Source organism: Perca flavescens, chromosome 16 (genome assembly GCF_004354835.1).
Source record: "Perca flavescens isolate YP-PL-M2 chromosome 16, PFLA_1.0, whole genome shotgun sequence".
Lineage (NCBI taxonomy): Eukaryota > Metazoa > Chordata > Actinopteri > Perciformes > Percidae > Perca > Perca flavescens.
This window is the reverse complement of record NC_041346.1, coordinates 14664809-14682002: the sequence shown is the minus strand read 5'-3', so window position 1 is coordinate 14682002 and position 17194 is coordinate 14664809. Positions and strand designations below refer to the sequence as shown.

At 40.2% G+C, this 17194-nt stretch overlaps 3 protein-coding genes and 1 long non-coding RNA gene across 4 annotated transcripts; 2 read left to right on the top strand and 2 right to left on the bottom strand.

The window, feature by feature from the left end:
• Positions 1 to 2822: 2822 nt before the first annotated feature.
• Positions 2823 to 9313, top strand: ube2g1b (ubiquitin-conjugating enzyme E2G 1b (UBC7 homolog, yeast)). The gene is made up of 6 exons (XM_028602017.1): positions 2823 to 3264; positions 3754 to 3856; positions 3961 to 4058; positions 5055 to 5233; positions 8052 to 8162; positions 8309 to 9313. Exons 1-5 carry the CDS (start codon positions 3222 to 3224, stop codon positions 8136 to 8138), a joined length of 510 nt encoding a protein of 169 aa, XP_028457818.1. The 5' UTR covers positions 2823 to 3221; the 3' UTR covers positions 8139 to 8162; positions 8309 to 9313.
• Positions 9314 to 9818: 505 nt separating this feature from the next.
• Positions 9819 to 13378, bottom strand: arpc3 (actin related protein 2/3 complex, subunit 3). The gene is made up of 7 exons (XM_028601826.1): positions 13265 to 13378; positions 12772 to 12871; positions 12157 to 12233; positions 11654 to 11722; positions 11239 to 11365; positions 10248 to 10342; positions 9819 to 10055 (listed from the first exon to the last, which is right to left on the bottom strand). Exons 1-7 carry the CDS (start codon positions 13268 to 13270, stop codon positions 9993 to 9995), a joined length of 537 nt encoding a protein of 178 aa, XP_028457627.1. The 5' UTR covers positions 13271 to 13378; the 3' UTR covers positions 9819 to 9992.
• Positions 12629 to 14378, top strand: LOC114571052 (uncharacterized). Its single transcript, XR_003694609.1, has 2 exons — positions 12629 to 12914; positions 13833 to 14378. It is a non-coding gene; the product is annotated as an uncharacterized LOC114571052 (long non-coding RNA).
• On the bottom strand, positions 13733 to 16705 carry gpn3 (GPN-loop GTPase 3). The gene is made up of 8 exons (XM_028601825.1): positions 16497 to 16705; positions 16224 to 16332; positions 15566 to 15733; positions 15049 to 15173; positions 14614 to 14729; positions 14267 to 14363; positions 14052 to 14180; positions 13733 to 13926 (listed from the first exon to the last, which is right to left on the bottom strand). The coding sequence occupies exons 1-8, from the start codon at positions 16542 to 16544 to the stop codon at positions 13861 to 13863; spliced, it is 858 nt and encodes a 285-aa protein (XP_028457626.1). The 5' UTR covers positions 16545 to 16705; the 3' UTR covers positions 13733 to 13860.
• Between the last annotated feature and the right edge of the window lie 489 nt (positions 16706 to 17194).

Sequence of the window (17194 nt, the reverse complement as noted above, 5' to 3'; positions counted from 1 at the left end):
AAGCTCAGATTGGCCGATCTGGAATCTGCTCCTTATGAGGTCATAAGGAGCAAGGTTACCTCCCCTTTCTCTGCTTTGCCCGCCCAGAGAATTTGGCCCACCCATGAGAGAGAGACATCATGGCTTGCAAACAAGCAAAGTGGCAGTTGGTCAAGTCCATTTCCCAGCCATCCTACAGAGGAAACTCATTTTAGCTCCTTGTATCCGCAATCTCATTCTTTCGGTCACAACCCAAAGCTTATGACCATATGGGTTAGAACATAGATCAATTGAAAGCTTTGCCTTCTAGTTTAGTTTACTACACCGACCCAGAACAGTGCTCAGGTTATTGCTTACGCTGCACCATTCCGCCTGTCAATCTCATGCTCCATTTTACCCTCAATCGTGAACAAGATCCTAAGATACTTATTCCTTTGCTCTGGGCACCAACTCTCTCCCAAGGTGGAGCAATCCACATGTAGACTAGATGAGACAACTAGAGTGACCCATTTAGTAACCCTGCAAGGGTAAAGTGCTGGTTGAAGCAACTATACACAGTGGGCTTTTTCGTGGGAGATAAGAAGACAAACGTGAGGATGTCAGTCAGGGTGCAAATGAGTTCAGGGCAATGACATATCATTGGTTTGTTGTATATTTTGCTGCTAATGGGCAACAAATTAAACGATTTGTTGATATTTTTTAGTATGAAGTGGTTCTTTTACAGTTTGTTGAACCCTGTTTGGAGGAATGAAATTTGTGATAATGTAGATGGTAAAAGGAATAAAGCCATGGGGAGCTGTGAGAAAATATCCAGTAGAATAAATAATGTTAGAGCATAAGAGGTTAAGAGCAGTGGACGGAAAAATATAATTAAGTCTACCAAAGCGTTGGAGGTTGTGAAACATGAGTGGTGAAAGCACGGTTGGTCAAATAAGTGTATTAGAATACAAACAAGTGTTATAAGAAAGGGGCAATACCACATGTAACATCTGAAGTCTTATTAAGGGGTGAAGAGGAGGACAAGGAGTAAAATGTTAAGGAAACCCAATGTGTGATAAATTAGAAAAGCTCTGATCCAAACTTGTAGTTTTTGCTGGACAAACTGCACGGGTCAATACAAAGCTGAGTCTTTTAAGTAATGAATCACCTCAACAATGGGATGTTTGAGATGATGTAGTGTTAAAATGTCAAGGGGAAAACATGCAGTGTTTTCATTTTAAAACCAGAAACGCATGTCACATACCCAGGTTTATACGGGCAAATTGAGTTGGCAGCTGTTATGTTTAAGATCATGGAGTGGGTAGTAAATGTTTACAAGCTCCAGAAGCAAGCTTGGTTCACAGAAATTATTTGTGGTTTAATTTCTCTACCAGTAAGTGTTAAAACATGCAGGAGACGTACAAAGGGCTAAAGGGAGATAGATAAGAGGGCAGGGGCGTTACTTTGGGTTCAAGATCTCCACCTATCTTGCAAGGCCGTTTGTTTCATCATTGGGGTCCCCCCCCCCCCCCCCCCCCAGGAAATTTTGAGCATCAAACACTTAATTTCCTGCATACTGGTGAATTCTCCTGCAACAATTTGTGCCTTTTTGCATCATGTTATGGTGAAAATGTCTTAATTTTTAATTATTATTATTAATTAATTAATCTCCTGTATTCTGCATATTCAACCCACGTTTTTTGGGATGTTTTTAAACCGTTATAATATTTTTCATTCATCATTATGATAAGATATTTGGGTGGGGGTGGGTTGCACTGGTCAGTTTAGATTATTGGGGGGGTTGCGTTATCAAATCCTTATCCATATCTATCAGTACTGGAGAAGATAAGGAGGGGAGATTGTCAAAAGCCAAATGATGATTAGGTTTTGAAAAGCCTACAGGAGTATTTTTTTTTTTTTTACAAGATTTGTAGTACAATTTGTTTAGAAAAGGCTGCTGCCAGAGGGATTGTCAGTTTTCACCAGAGTAAGACAAGTAACAAACAGGTATTTTCTTCAGCCGATGCACTGACAAGCACTGCTAGTGGGATGATCTCTGGTCAAGCCTGAGGTCGTTTGGAGATTTTAGTGGCACTGAATTGAGTGGATGCAGGAAGTGCTTTTGTATTTTTAGAGATTGAAGCACATGTAGGCGTGGGAAGCCATGAGGTTGTGGATGTAGCACGGGAAGAATACAGTGAGATGAGGTGGATTTGAAAGCTGCCTTAGAGGGATCTGAAAGTGATAAATGAGAGGATAAAACAACAATGAGATGGCAGAGGGAGTGGGGGAAGGACAGGAGAGTAGGGTATGCCATTATTTCAGCAGGGGACGCTTTGTAGGTAAGCAATGAGGCAATAAAGATAATTAAGACTGAGACACTGTTTTATAGGCTACATGGAGTTTAGCTAAGGGATTTGCTCCCATTTGAGGACAAGCAGGCAATAACACATGGGTTTTAGTCTGCGTTTCATACCAAAGATGTTTGAGTCACTGGAGGTCAGAGTTATGTGCAGGCAGGGGACAGGGCCATAGTCACAATTTTCTAACAAATAGGATTTTTCATGTTTAGTTTATTTACTGTTCAATATATTTTCTGTAAAGTTAATCTACCGACATGATGATCTAAATGCTGTTAATGCCTTCTTCGCATTACCAGGAATATAACTGTGGTGGGAAAATACAGATTTATGTTATTATAGTTTTAAATGTTGGCTTTATATTGCTGCATTTTGTACACAAGTCTACACCTCGAGATGCAAATACAGAACATGTAGTATTCATTACAAACTGTTTGTGGCAGTAATGCACCAATGGGGGAATAGCCAGCTGCGGTGCTACACGAAGAAGAAAGGACAGTGTTAGAATTAGCCCAGGATTAGGCCTGAAGGGCAGTACTTCCTGAGCTTTATGAGTAATACATCCCACGCTCTTTTGCTAAAATCAACAGCCCTATATCCTAGCGAAGGCCCTATGTTTGAAACTAACTTTCATTTAATTGGACCTTACTGGGGACAGTATAACGCCTGAAAGAAAGGCTTGCCTGACAGGTTGTACTTAGGGCAAATCACCTCTCACCGTTTTTTTCTTCTTTTTTCACTTATGTTATTGGTCTTGTCAGAGAGCAGAGAGACAGAGGAGAAACGTGGACGGTTTGTTTTAGCTATAGTATCTGCCCAATGTTTAATTCAACCGTGTTGACAGTTAGTTGGCGTTAATAAATACGAATAACGGGGTTAAACATTTATAACGTTGGCTATAACATGACGGGACAGTCCTCGTTGTTACTACGTAAACAATTAGCAGGTAAGTTGGCTAACGTTAACGATAATTGTTGCTACTAGCTAGAGCTTTTTTTACTGTAACGTTATATTAAGTTATCACATCAGAGCAGCCGCTGCGTTGCATTTGACAGTTTTATTTCGTTAACTGACGTTTTTACGTAACAGTTATATATGCGGCTAGTGACAACAAAGTTGAAATGCACGTGTAACGTCACGGATAGCCCGACTATGACTAAGGCTAGCTGACTGTTGCTCAATAACTACTGAAGGCGTTTCAAAATCACCACACGCAAGCCAATGCGTACGTTTGGATATTCAGCTGCCAGCTAAGCATTGCCAGGTGTCTTTTCGTCAGTCTACTTGTCATTACGTTACTCGCACATCAACAAATTTGACTCACTTCCACCCCCCAGGTTGATATACTGTACGTTGTGTAACAAAAACCGATTTACTCCACAGCGCTGTGAAGATGGGTCTGGCAATGCGAGACTAACTGCAACTTAAATTTCAGAGCTCAACAAGAACCCAGTGGAAGGCTTTTCTGCCGGTCTTGTAGATGATGATGACATCTATCAGTGGGAAGTGGTCGTCATTGGACCTCAAGACACGTTGTTGTGAGAGAAATCATTTGCCCGTGAACTTCATTTGATTTGTAGCTGAGCTGTTCACTCGTAATACCCAGTGTACATATTAACACCATCCTCTTTGTTATTTGCAGTGAAGGAGGTTTCTTCAAAGCCACCTTAACCTTCCCCCGTAACTACCCTTTGAGGCCTCCCAAGATGAAGTTCATCACAGAAATCTGGCATCCAAATGGTAAGGACTTACATACCAAGCCACTGTATCTCTAATTAATCTGTAGTAAAGAAAAAAATTTTTTGGCTGCAGTTGGTGTGTAAACAAATATTAAAGTAGCCTATGTAAATACTGTTGTTACATGCTTAACTGTGCATTACAATCCCTTAGATGTTTATATTCCATTGAAAAAAACAACAACATTAATTAATATCTTCAATCATGTAAATCAATTTTTGGTCTCTTTTCGGGGAAATGGACTCAATTTTCTGTAATGGCATTTTAATACTTAGGGTTATTTTCACGCCTATAGTTTGTTTACTCTTGTCTGAATCAGTTGATGAGTTTGTTAACTTGGAGCGTTTTCCCCTTGTTAAAATCCAAGCGATCCAAAATGCATCCCTACAAACCACGTGAGAACATTTACTCAGCTTATTGGTCAGATGTGTCAGGGGCGGGAGCAAGAAAGTAAGTAGATGAGGAAGGTCCTGTGTTCTGAGCTAGTGCGTATTTCTGTAACATTCCTATTCAATTCTCCGGCTAGCTGCTACAGTTTGCGTGCTCTGCTGCATCCCAGAACGCAAAGCACACCTGGCCTAAGGAGCCGTTTAGCTCAAACTTGCAGAGCTTGGAGTACAGCTGGGTCGGATCACGTATCCCACCACAAACAAACCGCTCCAGAGTTCGTTTGGGTCCGCACCTGAGTGCAATTACTGTCTTCGCACCTGCCTAAACAAATCGCACAAGGGGGGGCGCTTTAAGTCTGATTTAACCAGACTTAAAGCGCAGGTGAGAAAACGCCCTTAAACAGTGGCCACTGGGGTGGCTGTGAGTATATTAGTTTGCAGATAATAGTTCTCTGGTAAAGGTCCCTTGACAAAAGTCTCTTACTGTAACTGGCTTCATAATTCAATGTATTAGGCTTGAGTTTTGCTGAGTGCAGAGCTGCAGTGAAGTATCTCATCTATTGCTTTAGTACAAACGTGTCAGTAATATCTGTTAATTTCTTTCTGCCAGTGGCAAAAAATGGCGATGTCTGCATCTCCATCCTGCATGAACCTGGTGAGGACAAGTATGGCTATGAGAAGCCTGAAGAGCGCTGGCTGCCAATCCACACAGTGGAGACCATCATGATCAGTGTTATCTCCATGTTGGCAGACCCCAATGGAGACTCTCCTGCCAACGTAGATGCAGCTGTAAGTGCCCACTGTCTCATATAAGAACAATCTTAAGCTAGGGTTAATTTGTGGATTAGTTTTATTTATATATATATATATATATATATACACACACACACACACTCACCTAAAGGATTATTAGGAACACCATACTAATACCGTGTTTGACCCTATCCTATCAATATGGGCCAACATTTCTAAAGAATGCTTCCAGCACCTTGTTGAATCAATGACTTAAGGCAGTTCTGAAGGCGAAAGGGATCCCCCACACCATTACACCACCACCAACCTGCCTAGTGGTAACAAGGCATGACGGATCCATGTTCTCATTCTGTTAACGCCAAATTCTTACTCTACCATCTGAATGTCTCAACAGAAATCGAGACTCATCAGACCAGACAACATTTTTCCAGTCTTCAACTATCCAATTTTGGATAGTGGTTATTTGACCCAAAGTTGATCCTCTATCAGCTTGAATCACTCGGCCCATTCTCCTCTGACCTCTAGCATCAACTAGGCATTTTCGCCCCCCAGGACTGCCGCATACTGGATGTTTTTCCTTTTTTAGACCATTCTTTGTAAACCATAGAAATGGTTGTGCGTGAAAATCCCAGTAACTGAGCAGACTGTGAAATACTCAGAACACTCAAAGTTGCTTAAATCACCTTTCTTTCCCATTCTGACATTCAGTTTGGAGTTCAGGGGTCCGTTTCAGGAAGGAGGTTTAACAAACTCTGAGTCTAACCCTGATGTCTGAGTTGATTAACCCTGAGATGGGAAACTCTGAGTTTTCGGTTCCAGATAGGGCTGGGCGATATGGACCAAAAGTCATATCCCGATATATTTTGGCTGAATATCGATATACGATATATATCCCGATATTTTTTTCCGCAAAGTGAGAGCAGTTCAGTCAAAGTCAAAGCCAAATATGACATGTCACAAGTAGTTTCATAGAAACCGGCTATTTCAGGGTACAGTTGCAAAATCAAATGAATAAATAATAAACAGGTTTCTTCACCTTGTTCATGATTAAATGCTCAGCTGTTCAAATAACAATATAATGTAAACATAAATACTGTATAACAACAGGAGTACCTTTTTTTTAAATCAAAGCTCCATAAGGTGCACATTTAAATAAAAAAAATATCTTAAATAAAAATAGCCTATAAAATAAAAGAGGCCAAGTTCCGAAAAGGACATCACTTTACTGTAATGTAGCCTTTAAAACCAGGAAAAGACACTTATGTCATATCACGATATTACGATATCCAAAATCTAAGACGATATATAGTCTCATATCACGATATAATATCGATATATCGCCCAGCCCTAGTTCCAGAACAGCTGATTTGAGTTGGTTCAATCAACGCGGAGTAGGTTCGTATAAAAGGCCGTATATGAATGGAGCCATGATTCTACGATTCACCATGGTAACAACCACAAACAAATGGGTCGGCGGAAATACTCATGCGCACAAACAGCAAGTTTGAATGTGTATTTCATTAAAAAAGCAAGACAGCTGTCGCTGCTGCAAAAGAGAGAGAATTGGTGTGGGAGAAAATTGCTGCTCGAGTCAGTGCGTAAGCATTAACAGTGTATTAATTTCATATTTAATCACAGTTAACTTATAATATTACTGGTGAAAACGGGAATTGTATTACACCTATAATTTCATTTAGGTGCAATCCTGCGGGCAAAAAACTATACTAAACCCATTCTGAGGCTGCAGCACCATGATCATTAACAGAACTATAATGTATTATCATTTATTTCTTTTTAATGGCTCTCACTTGTTTGTGTCCAGGGAACACTACAAAATCATTTAAAAAACGTTTCAGAGCGAGTCACTTTTCTGACGGCTCTTTCTGAATGAAGAATCTGCTTGGATGTTAAAGCCTGTCGACGATTGTTGATGTTAGTGATATGAGGATGGATAAGGTATCTAATGGACTGTGATTAAAAAATACCTCTCAAATCATTTATGTGGAAATGAAAATACATCTATAGTCGGGACTCCGCATCATCTCCCGACGTAAACTCTCTGTGAATTAATACAGCTTTTTCATCAACGGGATCGTCGACAAAAGTACATGACATGTTTGAGAAAAAAACGTTTTAATCTGCCTAACATAGACCAATACGTATTTTTTATTCATGCAGATAACAAACTGCATTAACATGCGCCTGATACAGACTGAATGAATGAGAAACTCAAGGTTTTTTTTTCTCAGTTTCTCTCAGTCTCCTCCCTCTAGGTTAGGTTCACAGGCTCAGTTACCATAGTAACTGACTCTGAGGTTAAGTTACCTCTCTTTTGGAAACGGAAAACCCAGAGTTTCCCTCATCTCAGGCTTAACAAACTCAGAGTTTTCACTAAACCTGCTTTCTGGAACGGGCCTCAGGAGATTGTCTGTCTACACCTGGACCACACCCTTAAATGCATTGAAGCAGCTGCCATGTGATTGGTTGATTAGATAATTTTTATAGATAAAATTGAACAGGTGTTACTAATAAGTGTGTGTGTGTGTGTGTGTGTGTGTGTGTGTGTGTGTGTGTGTACATACAACAACTTGAAATGACTGTCTTGCTTTTCTAATGGAAATCCAAACAAGTGGGCTGAGTGACGTAGGTCCCTGTGAGGGCAAATCACAGCCAGTCAAGGCCAAGTTGAGCCTTTGTTGGTTTATATGGGCCTATCTCGTTTTTTTAGACGGGCTGCCAGGAGACAGAAAAACACACTATTGTGAAATGAAGTAAACATCTATCAGCTTAACAGTGTTAGTAAGCCAATGAGATTGTTGATAGATATTTTTTTTTTTAATGTTATGTCCTGCAGAAAGAGTGGCGAGAGGATCCTAAAGGAGTTTTTAAGAAAAAGGTGGCACGCTGTGTGCGCAGGAGTCAAGAGATGGCGTATGACTAAGGCCTCACTCCAGCCCTCAACACAGTGAGTACAACCACCTATCGGGAATCACACACCGTTAGTTACTGTTGCTCATTTGGCGGATGTGATAATTACTTGTAAAACGATATAATCATAGTGCTGTAGGTTTACACAGCATTAACCAAACCAAGATGTTGATTTTGTTTCAGATTGGAACTGCACAGGGGATTTGACAACTGGTTACACTTAAGTCGACCAGATGACCACGGGGCACAACTTTGTCAACATCAACTAGTCACCCAAACAAGAAAGACTCGCAGGAAAAAAGTTTCTAAACCCATATATCTCTATTAATTTGTGTCTTGCAGTTTGAGTGTTGATATTTATGAATCTTGCTGAATGGCAGTGGCATTCATGCTGCCAAAAGTTCCATTTTACTTTTCCATTTTCCACCATCAGTTGCACAAGACACATGGCATCAGCATTTTTCCCCGCAGGAAGATGCATTATACAGCCTAATACTTTCTTTGTTATGTACATACTCATCAGATTTTAGGAGTCATCCCCTTTGATAAATGCACCATTGGACCCTGATCAGACAGCGTGTTTAAGCAGCCTGGGGCGGATTGTTGTAGGCTAATTGTTTTTAAATGAAAGTGAAGCGGTTTGCATTGAATTTTTTTTGCAGGAGCGCCCTGAACTTTGAGTTGAACAGAACTTCAACTCGGTGCTGAAAAAACGCCCCACGTCATTTAACGTCACAGCAAAATAAACAAACGAATGCGCTCTGTCTGATCGCGGCCTTATTTAGTTTACTTTATATTTACCTATTTATTTAGAGTGCGACTATTTAGTGTGTTTTAAGATGCATATCATCTGTAATGGAGGGTTTTATTTTTATTTTCAACCTGCCACGCTGAGCCATCCAGTCTACAGTTATTTCATCAATTATGCAGTATTTGTACTCTTTAAAGAGATGGAAATATAGAGGTTGGCTCTAATTTCCCTGCACAGCCAAAGTGTTCTGCAGAGAAAGTGGTCCCTCTCTACACAAGGGGGCAAACTTATCACCCAGCGCTGCCTTAACTTTGACTGCCAGCGAAGGAAACTTATCTTCAATAAGGACTGCATCTGAAGGCTTGTTTTCAATCCAGAAAAACTATTGTGGACAAACCAAAGAGAATGCACCAATAAATATATTTTTAATGAACTTGCTACATTGTTTACTTATGTTATTTATGCTTGGAAGAACTGTCTGAACATTAATACAATACAATACACATGCACGTGTGTAGAGAAAATGCATTCACCTTGCTATGGGAGAGTCAGTGTATTGATTTTGTACAGTAGTGCTCATTTTTCTTCTTCTTCGAGAGGCCATTTTGGCATGTCACACAAGGAAAAGATGGGCAGATCTGGGTTACCTCCCCTTTCTCTGCTTTGCCCACCCAGAGAATTTGGCCCACCCATGAGAGGGAGACCTCACTGTTGAATTTCGGGAAAAAGACTTCAGATACAGTATTAGGGGACCACCAATATCTATATAAAAGCATCCAAAGAGCACCATGTCATGGGACCTTTAACAGATGTGTCTACAGGTCATTGAAATCTAACTTTAGATTTAAGTCCATTCAGAGCTACTGTTAATCACGACTCCCTGCTGAATGTGCCTTGTTTTTAGTGTGAAGTGCAATAAGAACTAAACACAGTACCACGTTATTTTCCAATCCCCGTGATTTCTTTATTGAATTAAGCACCAGCTCAATATGGTTAACATCTAGACATATCCTTAAACTCAAAGAGTATAAAATCATCTTAGCAACACAGAAGCAGACCCTCCCCCCCTCCCCTACCATCTTGCAGGTGTAGAATAGAAACTGAGTCGTGAGTCGTTCACTGTCCAGGAGCTGACAGACTTTTGTTCATGAACTGCCTCTTGACAAAGCACACCCACCACTGGGGGAAAAAAAATAAACAATTCTGTTAAGAAAAGTGGCCGAAGGTTCTGCAAGTACCTGAGGCAAGATCTAAAAATAATAACCCATTTGTCACAAAATAACAGGATTGATTGTTTTAATGCTGAAATACATCTAGAACTCCAACATTCGATATAAAGCTGTAGTGAAATTTTTGAGGTGTTGGGCTCACCTTGCTGGGTTTGTCGGTCTGGGGGTCAAACACGCGATCACATAGCCTCAAGCCGGTCTCCTGGCGGATCTGCTGGAGGTACGCCCTCATAGTCTCTGGAAAAGGTTACACAACCAGGATTTTAACAGACACTATTACTATGGAGAAAAGTCACATCATAGCATGACATTTCATTTATTACAGCTACATGAAAACTCAGAATAAGGACCGTAGGCACTAACTGAATTGTTGACGTCCCACCTTTTAATATACTTTTTTTTTTTTTTTTTTTTTTTTTTAACAGAAAGAGCCAGTGTAAATATTCAGGAGTAAAAAGGGAAAACACAGTAGTGACAATTCCAAATTCAGCATAGATGTGTTGATTCAGTAAAATTACAGTCTCAGCCACTACATATCACGAGGGGATGAGTCAATGTCCAGGCCCGCTGTATAAGAACAAGGTTGAGGGACACAACACAAGCAAGAAAAAGCAATTCCAACGTCAGGTCCTTAAAGCTGACAAGGCTTTGGTCAGCATTGCTATTTTGGGCTCGATATTACTTCAGGCTGGGAATTAAAACGCAATATGAGAAGAGTACAAGGACACTGGCAAGTGAAACAGCATTGTAGTTAGTGCAGTGGTTCCCAACCTTTTTTCCTTGGCGCCCCCCCTACTCATGTCTAAGAAAAGCTGAGCCCCCCCCCCCGAAACCGAAGTTGAGGTAGCTCTCGAGATAGAGCCTTACTTTCGTTTTTGATACAGAGCGTTACATTTCTCCGCCATGTTTATTCATAAAATAGTGATGCCGTGGCGGCAGGAAAAACAAGCATACAACAAAATATATAGTTTTCAGACAGACTTTTGTATACATTATATATTCTAGTGTATTATTATAATTTGTTTAACATGTGCAAAGACTTGCGCCCCCCCTGTGATCTTTGCCGCCCCCCCTGGGGGTGCCCGGACCCCAGGTTGGGAACCACTGAGTTAGTGGATGCCGCTGGTTCTTACCGTCCTCTTGCTTGTTTGCAGGTTTGACATACATAGCATTGAGAGGGAAGCCAGGTTCTCCAGGAATGGGGAAGTTAGTGATGCCCAGAGTGTACATCTCCTTCTCCCCCTGGCTCCTGGAGCTGCACTGCAAAAAGCAACCACACACACACACACCGATGCAAAGGGTCAGATCACCCGTTATAGTAGCACCCATTTGAATAGGCATTCAAGCCGCTAATTCCTCCTCCCCGTGTGTGTAAAACAGAAAAACAATTAACATTCTACTTAATGGCTCCCTAAAAGCCATCCAGTAAGCCCTTGTGGGTCCTCAGCCTTTGGTTGAGAACCCTGTAGCACAAGCCTTTTAATTGATGCTATGCATATAAAAGCCATTGTATAAAGTGCAGAGATATGTAACAAATATGGAATTTACCTTCTGTAGCCTCTTTAGGCATTCCGAAATGTACAGTGTGACGTAGATCAACGTCCTGTCTGCCTCATTCTGGAAGAAAGCACACATTACTAGCTGAAATACCTGGAATTAGACCAAAAGAAATGTATCTAAAGCATGAATGTTATTGTAATTAGTACAGTAGTTTAAATCCTGAGCAAATATGCATTGCTGAGGGGAACGGGAAGAAGCAAGTTGGGGCATGTCAAAGAACAAAATGCACAGCTGCTTCAAGACAGAGAGATGGGGAAGAGACAACATGCAAGAACACTCGCACACTAGTGAGATACATACTTGTTCCTCAACTAAACATCTTAACTATCAAAATAAAATACAACACTTCTTTGTTGTAGAGGTTTCTCTGTCTAATATCTACAGGCAAGCAAAGTTGTGAAGCTTGATGCACACAAATTTCAATTCTCTTTTGACACCTTAAATGAGGGATAAATGCTAGCTGCCAATACAAGTGAGAGTACATTTCTTACCTTGATTTCATAATTCTTAAAGAAAACATTGGCCTTAAAGTAGTAGATGGCCTCATCAATGATGTCTGACTCTATGCCTGAAATGAAAAAGAAAAAAAAATTTCAATAAAAGGCTACACATAATACAGAGTTAATAAGTGTTGACAATAAGTGTCAAAGTATGTATTAATGCAGTCATTTCCTGTTTTAGTCACCACATCTTTTTTGTTGTTGTAAGGCAAGTCCCTATTTTTGAGTCGTGATATACAGGCTGCTAAGAAACAACTCCCAAGTGACCAAACAATACAAACAATATACAGTTTTTAAATGGTGAAAATCTCATCAAATCATGACTTCACCAAATCAAATCCTCTGCTCTATACTCACTTCAAGCTTTACAGACACTCAAATGCTGGAAACGGAGCGTCAAGACAATGAAGAAGTTGAACTTTAGGATGCGCTCTTGAGGCCATATATGGAAGTGAAGCCGATACATGTTTCAGGAACTGAGCAACGTGTCGCAACAAGATAACAAAACTAAGCAAGTGAACATTTTAGAGTATAACCTAAACCACCGCGTATGCATTTCTGTGATTAAGAGGGATTGGCTCCACTTTGTGTTAATTCAAACCTTACCGTCTCCTCTGGCTGGTCCCTTGAACTGGGTTTTGAGTGGAAGCAAAGCCATATTCCCCACCATCCTGGTGTCGGGGACCATCAGGCTTGAGTGATACGCCTTCAGAAGAGAGAATAAAGTTGCTGTCACGTATATTTTTAAGGTAACGTTACCTTTCTGGCAGATAGCATCAGTGACACCTCTGCTACAGTCCGCTCCGCTGTAAAGGCTACTCTACCACGATAGCGAACCCTTTATTGTAACAGATAGCTACTAAACTAAGGAGGGTTTGCAGAAACGTTACAGTGAATGTATCACTTTTGACTGTAAAACAGCCCAAACGTTGCGAGCGAATGCTAACATAGCTATAGCCAACTATGCTATTGAGAATCACAGCTAGCGTTTACTCGGAGGCCCCTGTGTGTTACAGTGGAGTTTCTATGCAGTTGTATGTTGTTCTAAGCCGCACGATAGAAGCTTTTGTTGGTTAATAATCGCGTAGAATTTACTCACCGGCATGTTGAGTGATAAATATCAGTCCAGAAAAATACTAACACTACAGGACCCAGCTTCCGCTTGTCCCACCCTTCAGCTTTACAGGAAGTGGCCACATGTTATGTGGCGTACCGTCCACATGGAGGCGCTACCATAGACACAATATATATTATTATAATTATATATTATGTCTATGGGCGCTACCACACCGGTTTTCTTCACAAAGGAGTCAAGTTGCATATTTTGTGTCATATTTTATTTAAAAAATATAGCATTAATACATTTATTTATTAACAACTCTTGAACTTAAAATTAAACACTGTCCTGACATAATAAAAAAACATGAATGGGTTGAAATCACACATTTCTTGAGTCATCAAAAAGGTAGGCTTAACCCAAGAACAAAAACACACTGTACATGACACAAGATATTCATGATCTTTGGTCAGTCTTTTTTTTTTAACCACACATGTCCCTTTGTTATTGTCATGCCATTCTCCATCTGGACTTGATATAGTGTATCCTGGTTCTTCATCAGCCTCAAATGTTGTTTTTAACTCTAGTCTCTTTTTTGTTGTTGTTGCAGAAGTCCTGGAGTCACACTACTCCGGTCCTCAGCTGTCAACTTTGTCTTGAAAAAACGCATCATAATTGAGGTTAGCAGGCTCTTCATCAACCTCCTGTAGAAAAGGAAAGAATAGGAATAACAAAATAATAATTCACAATATTATAACAATGACAAATGCATTGTAATAACTTAACACCATATTGTTAAATGTTATTTTATTGTGTTATGTTTCTTCACCTTCGGCTCCTTGAACTCCAGGTCCTCTCCATACTGTATAGAGAAGTCAATGTTTTGCAGTACTATGTTAATACCTTCCTCATCTGTGCGGTCAAAGGGCAGGAATCTTACCATACTGTAGTCATCAATCTGGACACACAGACTAAGACTTTAGAAACTGTCTCATTAAAAACAAATTAAAATAAATGCAGTATTAAATTAAGGGCTTCAATCACCAGACCACAGATGGCTTTAGTCAGATTCTTGAACTTTTTGCTTCTGATGTTATCGGAGTTATCTTCCATCATTGAGTACATGTCTGGGTCCAGGTACCTAGTAAAAAAGAAAGAAAAACATAATGCTGCGTCCAGCTGAAAAACCTTTTCAATAATTAGGAAAATTGATGACTTTCCTTTTTTACTAGGTTTAGGTTTTTTGAAAAACATAACTGAGGTTCAGTATATTAGGTAAAAGTGACATTTAACCCTTCCTTTATTTGAGTCTTACTACAAACATTAAAAGGCTAGTTTCATGTTAACTTAGGACACATAACACGGTTGTACTTTACTCATATGAAACTTACTTCTCAATCTCTTTCTTGGCTTTGGGACTAAGCAGGTCCATTTTTGTCATGATGTTTATTTGAGGGATCTCTAATGACACCATGGCACTCAGGGCAACCATGACTCCTGAGATGAACTGTAGTTAGAGAAAATGGAAGATGTCAGACTTCACGTTTGCTTTCATTACTACATTAAGTGCACATTATTGCAAAAATTGGGTACCACTAAGGTCTATATAAAAGAGACTTCAGATACAGTATTAGGGGACCACTAAGGTCTATATAAAAGAGACTTCAGATACAGTATTAGAGGACCACTAAGGTCTATATAAAAGAGACTTCAGATACAGTATTAGGGGACCACTAAGGTCTATATAAAAGAGACTTCAGATACAGTATTAGGGGGTTCACACACAAAGGGGAACGAAACAAACAGATGAAGACATCGTCTGTCACCTTAAAAGACTCCACCATGAACTGGGAGTCTACCAGAAAGACCCCACACACCCGGAACTCCCACTGTTGGAGCTGCTCCACCAGCTGCTTCATTACAGGGAGGTGTGTATAAAGTTCAATCTGACCTGCAAAAAGAAGCCACTTGTCAAAACTGTGCTTGAGCTGTGAAAAGAAAACATAGCACCAAAACTGGGACAATGTAATCCCAATACTGTGATGAAAACCATGTCAAATCTCATTTTAGTATGTCCCGTTCACTTTCTTGAATGAATCAATGTTCAAACTTCAGTTGTAATGCTTGTTACTCAAGCTGTCTTGCTCGTAGAGAGTAAGAAGCCTACATTTTTTTAAATGTATTTAACTGTTTCTATAGTAATTACAATGTCTTTAGTGAACACATGTCATCACATTAAGCCCCTTCCTTTCAACTCTTAACATACTGGGCCATACCCAGCACAAACCAGTGGGTAAATTCACCCTGCACCAGCTTTCAGCATGCCTCTGCCAAGATGTTTACCTGGGCAGTCGAACAGTATGTAGTCATCCTCAACATGCCCCAGGCTTTCCCCCAGCCAGTCAAAGTTGTTGGCTAAGTATTCCATGCAGAAGACCAGACCTCCGTTAGGGCCAAATCTGAGAGAAGCGTCCTCCATCACGTCGTCCACCTGGATGAGCTCCCGGATGTCTGCGGACACAGAAACAATCCGGTTGTTGTGTCGAACAAAATAACTCTTACTGCAAGTATTCTAAATGTAACAGCAAAAAAAAACATGTGACAAGCATATGATTCACAACATTTATCTCTGACAGTGCAGGATAAATCACTTTATTTCTAAACTATTAAATAGTACACTTCCCAGTTTGTGTATTTTATTTATTTGTTACTGTTTTTTGTATTGTTAATTATTGTGACCAAGTGTTTGGTCACACTAAACTGTGTCCTAGTTTAGTCTGTTGTTGTACAGTATGTGAACCAGTATTTATATATCCATCTACGTAGGCTATCTATTATTAGCCAAACACAAGTCAGTGTTTTAAAATTAGACCTAAAACACTATACACCCAATATACGCATGTAATAACATAATAGTTCTGTATAATATACGGCTAAGATGCAATCTTTGTAATTAAATGTAATCATTTTGTAAACTAAAAACATGCTGTATATTATTCACCTGCCATGACAGGGTAGTCAAAGTGCTCAGCTGCTGGGTCCAGGTTGACCACCTGAGCTGAGCGGTTAAGGGTCTGTAAATGCTGGACCATGGTGGAGCAGTAGGTACTCTGAAATGGGAAATAAAACTCCGAAAATAAACAAATCAAAAGCAGATATAACTTAAACTTGGTCAATGTAGATGACTAGGCAACCCCATGTCTTAGCATGGCGCTTTAGCCGAATAGCATAACAAGGCATTTCAGCACGTGCAACTGAATGACTGATAACTTACCTTACCGCTACCCGCCGGGCCAATCACTAGCTGTGCATAACGAGGCATTTTGCCTCAATGAAAAGGTGCTTTGGTAAAGTGAAATCCTTTTATTCGCTCACTGTAGCTAGATAGTTAATATACTGACCATGGTACAGAATGCCTTAGTACTTCTTCTTCTGGGTTTTTAGGGCATTCTCACCCGTTGTAAGGCCCACTACTGCCACCTACTGATCAGAGTGTGAAATAAAATTAAACTAAGATAGATAGATAGATAGATAGATAGATAGATAGATAGATAGATAGATAGATAGATAGATAGATAGATAGATAGATAGATAGATAGATCCACTTGGTTTTTGTGATCATTGTACCAGAAACTGCAGAGCACGTGCTTGTTAGTTGCAGAAAATGTGAAGGCTATTAGAGTACAGAGTACAGCTCTGTAGAGAGTAGCCTAGAGCGCTGGTGGACAACTTTGTGGAGTGGTCTGGTAAGAATCACCTGCTGCTGAATGTGGATAAGACCATTGACATATATATAAGGATAAGACCAGAGAGATGGTTATTGACTTCAGCAGGAAGGGAACGGCTCCGCAGCCCCTTTGGATTCTGGGTGGAGATGTGGACATGATTGAGGAGTACAGATACCTGGGTGTCAACATCGACAACAGGATGAACTGGAAAATCAACAGCACTGCTGTTTACAAGAAAGGGATG

Coding starts and splice junctions, on each gene's coding strand:
- ube2g1b (XM_028602017.1), top strand. CDS start 3,222: ATGACGGGACAGTCCTCGTTGTTACTACGTAAACAATTAGCAG. Junction 3,265..3,753: donor ACTACGTAAACAATTAGCAG/GTAAGTTGGCTA, acceptor CTTAAATTTCAG/AGCTCAACAAGAACCCAGTG. Junction 5,234..8,051: donor CTGCCAACGTAGATGCAGCT/GTAAGTGCCCAC, acceptor TATGTCCTGCAG/AAAGAGTGGCGAGAGGATCC.
- arpc3 (XM_028601826.1), bottom strand. Junction 12,234..12,771: donor GGGACCAGCCAGAGGAGACG/GTAAGGTTTGAA, acceptor TTTTCATTTCAG/GCATAGAGTCAGACATCATT. Junction 11,366..11,653: donor GCCTAAAGAGGCTACAGAAG/GTAAATTCCATA, acceptor TGCTTTTTGCAG/TGCAGCTCCAGGAGCCAGGG.
- gpn3 (XM_028601825.1), bottom strand. CDS start 16,544: ATGCCTCGTTATGCACAGCTAGTGATTGGCCCGGCGGGTAGCGGTAAG. Junction 14,730..15,048: donor TCATGGTGGAGTCTTTTAAG/GTGACAGACGAT, acceptor CTCTAACTACAG/TTCATCTCAGGAGTCATGGT. Junction 14,181..14,266: donor CTAAAGCCATCTGTGGTCTG/GTGATTGAAGCC, acceptor CTGTGTGTCCAG/ATTGATGACTACAGTATGGT.